Source organism: Microchirus variegatus (genome assembly GCF_963457635.1).
Source record: "Microchirus variegatus genome assembly, chromosome: 11".
Lineage (NCBI taxonomy): Eukaryota > Metazoa > Chordata > Actinopteri > Pleuronectiformes > Soleidae > Microchirus > Microchirus variegatus.
Window position 1 is genome coordinate 28,024,007 of NC_139812.1, and position 8,914 is coordinate 28,032,920.

An 8,914-nucleotide genomic window follows, 5' to 3' on the forward strand; every position below is an offset into this window, starting at 1 on the left:
TCTGGTTTTGCGCAGCAGCAGCAACAGAGAGTGAGAGGGTCTGAGGTAGAGTTGCAGTTGCGGGGCTTCAGCAGCATCAGCAGCAGCATCAGCTTCAGCATCAGCAGCAGCAGAGTCGGCAGCGGCGGTCACACGCGCTGCTTTCCCTCCCCGCTGCACGCACCACAGCTCCGGGGAAATTGAGTGACTGGCGGCGCATTTCAATATATGGAAATGACCGAGAAGGAGGAGGAGGAGGAGGAAGAGGGGGGAGTGTGTGTGTGTGTGTGTGTATGGGGGGGGGGTCCTGAGATAAATCAGTCCCCAACACACACACACACACACACACACACACACACACACACACACACACACACACCTCCTCATACTTTAATTTCCCCTCTTTTTTTCCTCTCCAGCTGCTGCTTTTATATTAAAACCTCGTGCGTAAAAAAAAAAAGAAACGCATCAACTTTACCTGCGTTTTTCTCCCGCGGAGCTTCAGCTTTTTATTTTCTGAGGCCTGACGCTCATGTACGGATTCATCATCTTCTTCTCCTTCTTCCTATAAACACCACCGGAATTATTTACGCTCAGATATGTTCGGATAATTCAATTAATTTGTCTGTGCAGGATTTTCATTTACGCAGCTGGAAAAAAACTAGTTTTATTTAGTTTTTAAAAGTGTGTATTTGTGTCACAGGAATACACTGTTTTTTTGTTATTAACAGTAGTTTTATATCTATATATATATATATATGTATCTATAAATATATTAACATTTGATCTCCTTCTTTATTACAGAAGAAACATAAGCTTTCCATGTTTTTTTGATGTGTCCGTGCGTTTTTTTTATTTCCGATGGGAATTATCTCCAAATCCTCGTCAAATCCAAGTCGCTGCTTTTTTTTTTCTTTCTTTTGCGGATGAATTTATGGCGCTGTCTTAGTTGCACGCGCACACACACACGCACACACGCACACACAGCTTTAGGAGAACTGGAGCTTGGATTTTCACGACGAATGTGCACCATTATCACACCGGGGGATGTGCGCGCACGCAAGTTGCGTCGGTGCAGAGGTATTAGAATGAAATCAGGCGGGGGGATTACGCGGCTGTATCACACACACACACACATAGAGAGAGAGAGAGAATGCCACAACTTCGCGCGTGGCACAGATTTATTGACTCGCGCGCGTCACAAAAGGAAAACAAGGAGAATTAACACGTGGACAATTCATCCAAAAGAAAAGAAGAGAAGAATCAAACCACGACCTTGCAAATAAGTCGATAATATTGATCATTATCACAATAAATATCACTAAATTATCCCTTTTTTTTGCTCCTGAGTCGAATTTGACAAATTAAACTTGTTTTTTTGGGGCAAAAAAAACATTAAATCACTTAAAACATGCATCAATATTCAGAAAAATGTGTTACTGAGTTATTGTCTGATATACTGATTTAAAAAAACACATGGAGACTTTAAAATCAGCTGATGCAGATGTAATTATCCCCCGGAAATATAACAGTTTTATTGTATTTTACTGTAAATTGTAGTTATGAACTCTTTTATGAAGTTAAACTCAGAAAACTGAGGTTAAAACATTCAAATTAAAGAGGTTTTATTCATCACAGTGATGTGAATATATGAACTGTCTCTCTGTTGTCTTGTTAATAAAGTTATTACTTTATTCATGTGTTTATTGGTCTCTTTGTCGTGATCACAGAGCAACTTTAAACTTGAAGTCACAACAAATAAGTCAGATAATAACATAACTATAAAAACAGTCATATTTACAGTGTAAATGTAGTCGATTGTTCAGTTTGAAGCATGAAATCGGTTCATATTTGTGCAAATTTGGCCGAATTTAAGTCAAAACGCTGTGTCGTCCATTTTAATCTGCTTCTTTAAGTCAAAATCAGAATTAAAAACACACTTTCTGGACTCATCACTTCAGCAGAAACATTAAACATTAAGTAAATCATCAGTAAAAAACTGCTCCACGGTGAAAAAACATGACATGTTTGAGAGAAAATGGAAAAACACACACGTTAAATATGATAAATCTGCACAAATGGACATTATAATGTGTATAAAGTGTCACATTATATTCATGTATTATTATAATCTCATTAAATGTCACACTCAATAAATATTACACCCAAACTGTATTTATTTGAGCTTTTTAATGTTAATATTATATATTCTGTAAATTCATAGATACTTTTTTATTTATCATTTATGACCTTTATTGTGACACTTTCTTACCTTATCTTGTTTTTATCTCATATTAATGTGTAGCCATGATATGTATATATGTATGTAGTATGTGTATATGGTAAATACAGTATAGGTACAGGATGTACATCGTAGTATATATAGTACATGTAAACTGTGTATATTCTTCAATAAATCAGGACTTTAATGGTTTGAAATGATTCAGAATCATCATTTTCTTTACTTAACTCACTTAAATTCAAAGTCAAATGTTAATTTAATCTGTGTTGGTAAAGTTTTTAGATTGAACTTCTCTTACTTTGTCTGAAAGCAAAAGAAATGAAAAAAAAATTGTTTGTGTTTATGTTATACGTGAATAAAGTCACGTGATGATGATGATGATGATGATGATGTGACTCTTTAAAACTCTGAGGCTGAAACTCATCATCATCATCATCATCATCATCATCATCAACATTATTCCAAAACACAGACTCCAGCTCCCTCTAGTGTCCAAATGCAGTTAGTGTCAGCAGTGAAACATTTTCACTTTCTCCTTCTTCTTCTTCTTCTTCTTCTTCATCACACTCAGGTTTGGAAAAGGACGTGATCTTTTTTATTATTGTTATTATTATTATTATTATTATTATTATTATTATTATTATTATTATTATTATTATTATTATGTCTGAATTAGACAATTCTCACAGCTTAAGAAAAGAGAGGGTAGTGTCAAAAAATGTCAAAGTTTAGGAATAAAAAGGATGAAAAGGAGAGAAAAAACACATACATATATACATATATATACGTATATATATGTATATGTATATATGTATATATATATATATATATATGTATATATGTATATATATATATATATATGTATATATATATTTAAACTAAGTTTAAATTAGACCAAATAAACATAGGAATAAAAAGGATGAAAAGGAGAGAAAAAACACATACATATATACATATATACATATATATGTATATATGTATATATGTATATATATATACATATATATATGTATTTCTGCAGGGTTAATCGTTAAAATTGGTCAAATCAAAATTTAACTTAGGAAAGAAAAGTTTCCAAAAATGAAAGTTGAAAAATCAAATAAAAACATTAATTCCTCTGTTTGTGTTTATTGAAATAAAGATGAAAGAATAAAGGTTATGTTTTTAAAGGAGATTCTCGTCTCTATAATATTATTTCTGTTGTTTTCTTCAGCGGAAAAAAAGTGACGGTGAATCAAAAACACGACCATGAAAAGTTTCCACGTATGTTTCACATTAAAATGTAAACAACTGTGTGAAAATGAACCTTTTTTATCTTCGCGTTTCACTTTTCTTACAGATATTATTATTATTATTATAACATTAATACGTTAAAAAGTGTGATTTATTTTCACTAATTGTGCATAAAAAAAAAAAATTTGAAGAAAATAAAGAATTTTGTGTGTTTTTAGGGTGAAACTATGTTTAGAAAGTGCTGTAAAACTAGAATAAAGAGAGATATTTGAGTGAGAACAAAGGATTTTAAAGCTTTAAATGTTGATACACGAGCTTTTTTACATTTTAACTCCTTACATTGTGTTTAAACGTTGAGTTTTTCTTGTGTGTGACTCAGTTTGTGTCTCATCATCATCACCTGTGTGTTGTCTCAGTTCCACCTGAGTCTCATTATCACCTCAGGTATAAATAACCTCCTCACACACACTCACACACTCACACACTCAGTCGATCATGTGCTCTTTTGTATTTAGTTTTTTGGGGGTTATTTTTTTGGGATTGTGCCTTTAAATTTACCGACTCTGACACTTTTACCTCACATGAAAGTTTATTTACTTTCTACTAAACCAAAGTATTTCCAGTGTTTCTCTTGATTTCTTTGTCTGAACTCTGCTTTCATTTCCTGCACGACAAACATTTGACACGTGTAATTCCTCAGTTCACCACAAGAGGGCACTAAGACCCTAATATTTTGTGTCAGGTTTCTCACGATGATGATGATGATGATGATGATGATGTAACTGCTGAATATGAAGGTTTAAAGCACATAAGGTTCAATGATAAACTCTCGTGTGGTCAGTTTATTAGGTACACTTGTGTATTAAGGTACAAACGGTCACAAACTGGTGATTTAATGGTGAAGAAAGAGCTGAAGGAGGAAGTAAAGTGAATGAATGTGACGTAAACTGCTGATTTACTGACATTTAAACACACGATCATGTCACGTACGTCTTTATCTGGTGTACCTAATAAAGTGACTAAAGTATGTATGTGTGTATATATATATTATATTGTGTGACTTACCTGCTGCAGGGTGTTTTTCCACTCAGGTATAATAAAGTTGAAGTTGAACACTTTAACACATAAAACAAAACATTACGGAGTTCCTGAAGTTGTGTTTTCTCTCTGTCAGACGTCGCCAGAGACAGAAATATAGAATTTTGCAAAATAAAAAAAATATTTTGCAGACTGCAAATCATGTTTATGTTTTGAAATCATGTTTTGGCGTCATGTGCCGCCACCTACCGCCGTCTACCAGTCATTGCAGTTGGTAGAGTCTCAGCTGCCGAGCGACCACGGGTTGCCAGTTGGGTCAAAAAAACGAAACCTAAAAGAACTTGGTATGAGTGTAGTAACCGTTTTTGGCCACATAATTACATATGGTGCCTTTAAAGGGACACTGTGTAGTATTTATGGGTTTATATAACCCAAAATCCACTTTTTTATACATATTATGTGCTCCTGCATTGTCTAGTCGCTGTATAATAGTTTTTGTTTCATTTTCGTAGTGTTTCAAAAAGTCATGTAAAATAACACGGTCGCGGGCCGTGGTTGCATAGCCACTGTTAGCAGAGAGACGCCATGTTTCTACGGGAGCCTGTAAGGACAAACGCGAGAGAACAAATCAAGCGTCTCTTTACTTGTAGCAGAAGTCCCGCCTCCTCTCTCTCCGCTTCGTCTGCTACGGCCGCGGTAGCTCCGCCCTCTCCCTCGCCTCACGAACCTCATCTGCTGACACGGAGAAAGACGACGAGGACGACATTTGACCGGCTGAGGATACCGTATCGCTCAGGGAAGGGAGGGGGTGAGCAGAGGAGCAGTTCTTTTGTTGTACATTTCAGCCTCTCCTCTAGATGGCACTATAAACTACTTACTTCACCTTTAAATCGTGTGGATCCAAGATAAACCTGGAAAATCAACTCGAAACCCACGTCGTTCCACAATAAACCGGAGTCCAGTCTGTTTGAAAAAGCCATGATCGTCTTCTTCCACACACTCTTTTATTTGTAAATAATAAAAATGAACTCTTGAATATAAAACATACACATCAGTAGAGCCACATCTGTTATACAAACAAGAACTGTTGCAGTGAATACTTCGTCTTTCGTCTAGAATCGTGTTTTTTTGGGGGGGGGGGCGGGGCGGAGTGCTGGGGAATGGGGGCGGGGCATGTGTGTGGGGGGGGGGGGGGGAGGGGGTGGAGCCACGGGCTGTAAACAATCAGTATCCCTGGAGTAATACTGACAAAGGAAAAGGCAGTCGGCCACACCGCCGCGGGGGTTTTCAACAAAAGCGTTTCGCAAAAGAAAAAAAACCTCATTGGTTTCAGAAGTCCAGTCCAAACCAATCGTGATAAACTGAGGGGGGGTGAAAGTGTGTGTGTGTGTGTGTGGGGGGGGGGGGGGGGGACTTTGAGGAGAAGAAAGTCAACTTTTGCTCGAATTGGTTTTTTCCATTTTCCGACCGTTGGGGGACAAAAACAAAGGCCGTTTGAGCGCCCCCCTGTGGCTCGACGCCGCTCAGCAGCGCGGGCACATCGTCGTCGTCGTCGTCGTCGTCGTGGGGACGTCGACTCCCCCCCCCCCCTCAGGAATGTTTGTGTGTTTCTTTCCTTTTTTTGTTTAAATCGTTTTTAATTTATTTTTAATTTCGAAATCTTCAAACTCGACTTCGCGTCGCTCCGTCCTGATTCGTATGTACAAGTGTGTGTGAGTGAGTGAGTGTGCGCGTGCGGGGCGTGCACGTGTGTGTGTGTGTGTGTGTGTGTGTGTGTGTGTGTGCAGTCAAATACACTCTTTTATTTTATTTATTTTTTTATAATTCATATATCTATATCTTTATCATTTCTGTCAAACTCATAAGGATACTTCATATACTTCATATACATTTAGCTGTTATACACACATTCTCTATCTCGGTCTCTAGCCCCGACTACAGTTTTACATCCTCGGAGACGCCGGGGGCTCGAGTAGAATCAGGTACTACACAACAGCACTGTTGTTGTTGTTGTTTTTCAAAAAGGGTTCCAACGTAAATAAAATTTAAATACAAAAACGCAATCAAAATAATGCTTTTTTTCCTCCCTAATATGGATATTTAGACCCAGAGTGGTAGGCGTGGCCTAGGTGGAGTTGCCACACCCCCTTTCCCCATTGGTCCGCTCCTGCTCGGGGGGGAGGGGGTGTGGGGGGGGATGGGTTGGCTTTTCTCGGTTTGTATTCATATTCAGTACGAGCAAACTGTACAAGAACATGCAACATACAAGCTGGCCTAAAAGTATGTGGAACTAACACACATATTCTAGTCTTTTTTCTGTTTTCTGTTGTTTTTTTTTATTATTATTATTATTATTATTATTATTATTATTATTCTTTTTTTGAGAATTTGTTCTGTTTTGAATTTTTCGTCGTCTCATCTTCGAGTTTTACAAAAACAAAAACAAAAAAACGGAAAACGAACAAAGAAAGAAAACAAAAGAGTAAAAAACGGAAACAGAAAAACGAACCAAGAGAGAGAGAGAGAACGAACAGAACGGAAAGAAACGTGCATGCAGCTTGTGGGGGTGGGGGGGGCTGGGGGGATTTCCCGAGTCATGCTGCTCCCCGCCTACAGGGGGAGATAGAGGGTTTACGAAAAAAGGGCGGAGAGACGAGGTATGGAGGTTGTAGGGGTGGGGGGGAGGGGACAAGAGGGGAGGGGACTGGGTGGACGTTGTTAGGGCGATTGTGGCCGTTGTTGACGCCGTCGATCGGGGGGTAACAAAATTTAACGTACGCGAAAAACAGGGGTCTTTTAGGCGAAAAAAAACACAGACGAAAATAAAAATGAGTCAAGATTTTTTTCAATTAGCAAATAGTTAAAGGGGATATATGTAAGAAACGTGACCGTGATGACACAGACTCGTGTTTACGTTTTTTGGTTTGGAGTTTGTCGTTTCCGGGTTACCGGCGGAGTATAATCGGGATCAGACTACGCAAATATAGGCCGGTTTTCAAGCAATTTGGCCGCGACCGCGAGTTTGAATATTGGGAACGACGAACGGACGAACACCCCGTCAAACAAGTCTGGCGTGTTTAGATGTTCCTGCCTTCGTGAACGACACATTTGATAGTGTCGCCACGTCAAGAAGCCGCGCCCCTCCGATTGATAACCTAACGCGAAAAATAGTCTTGAAGTCTGATCCCGACATACGTCAAACACAATGAGCTGCATTTCAGAAGCTTTGGGTTAGAACTTTCCGAGCGTTACCAAACCTAGAAAGCCTCAGTACCCCTCTCAAAAAGGTCTTGACCAAAGGCCAAAAAAAAACCAGACAGACGGAGAACTTTCTTCCAAATGGAAGCAAAACAGAAAGCTTTACCCACGGCTAGCTAACATACTCTCCCTCTTGTACATATGTTGTTGGTGGATATTTAAATTACGTAACGTTTTTACGGCCCGTTATTGTCGTCTCCTCTCCGTTAATGTCGTTAAAGATAAAACAGAGGCTGTGTAAGGCTAGGTGTTCGTGCAGCTCCGTGTTTCCGTGTTCCGGGAATCTTTGGCAACTACGTTCTAACTACGTTTTGACTCGGGATTGTATCAACCATTTCGAAGCCGGCCGTCGTGTTATATTTCACATATATCCCCTTTAGTTTGGCCTGTGTCTTCTTTGACTTCCCGTTCCTCCGCATAAAGGAGTCGACCGTTTTCTTGTGCTTGCTTTCGTATCCGTCTCGCAACGAGGCTAAGTTTCCAAGGGGTTTCCCTTGGCGTTCAAAGGGGCCACCGACTTGTTACTACGGTAACAGCACAGCAGCACAACGCTGTAGCCGTTTTTTTTTTTGCTACTAGCTAACAACCCGCACCATTGTTTAGACTCCTCGTTTCCCTGTGACCTCGCAGTTTACGCTCTACTCTGATTGGCCGGGGGGGGGGGGCGCTACCGTGGTTGGAGGAGGCGGACTCTACTCGGATTGAGCGTTCTGATAGGGGCTGCGCAGAAAGGTTAGACGTAAAGAAAGAAAGGAAGGAAGGAAGAAAGAAAGGAAACAGCAGAGAGAATGTTGGACATAAATCTCTACCACTGTGGGTTCAGAGGAGAAAACGTAACAAAGCAAAGCTCTGGAAACAAAAAGGTTGTACGGAGGAGGAAGAGGGAAGGTGTGAGACATGATTGTCAGACTCCAGCTAAGCTTTGATTGGCTAGTTCTGTCTCTCCTTCTCCCTTTCTCGCTCTCTCATTCCCTGTCTCTCCGACTGGCTTTTCACTGCTTCGCCGAGGGCTTCTCGTGTTTTGTTCTCGTGGGGTTTGGGATCTCGCCCTCGGGCTCAGCTGCGGTCCAGTAGCACGTGGTCCATTGTTTTTGTCATTTTAAGGGGTGTTGTGTTGGGTTGGGGGGGGGGGGAGGTTTTGCGAAATCGCTATCTGTCCGGTCA

At 39.6% G+C, this 8,914-nt stretch overlaps 1 protein-coding gene across 1 annotated transcript in view; it reads right to left on the bottom strand.

The window, feature by feature from the left end:
• LOC310933905 (B-cell lymphoma/leukemia 11A-like) overlaps positions 1-5,472 on the bottom strand; it is a gene marked incomplete at both ends in the record, with an annotated part of 71,044 nt that extends 65,572 nt beyond the window's left edge. Inside the window, one exon of the mRNA XM_083897475.1 lies at positions 5,376-5,472. Within this exon, the coding sequence (XP_083753601.1) occupies positions 5,376-5,472 (97 nt within the window). The remainder of the gene's footprint in view (positions 1-5,375) is intronic.
• Positions 5,473-8,914: the final 3,442 nt, after the last annotated feature.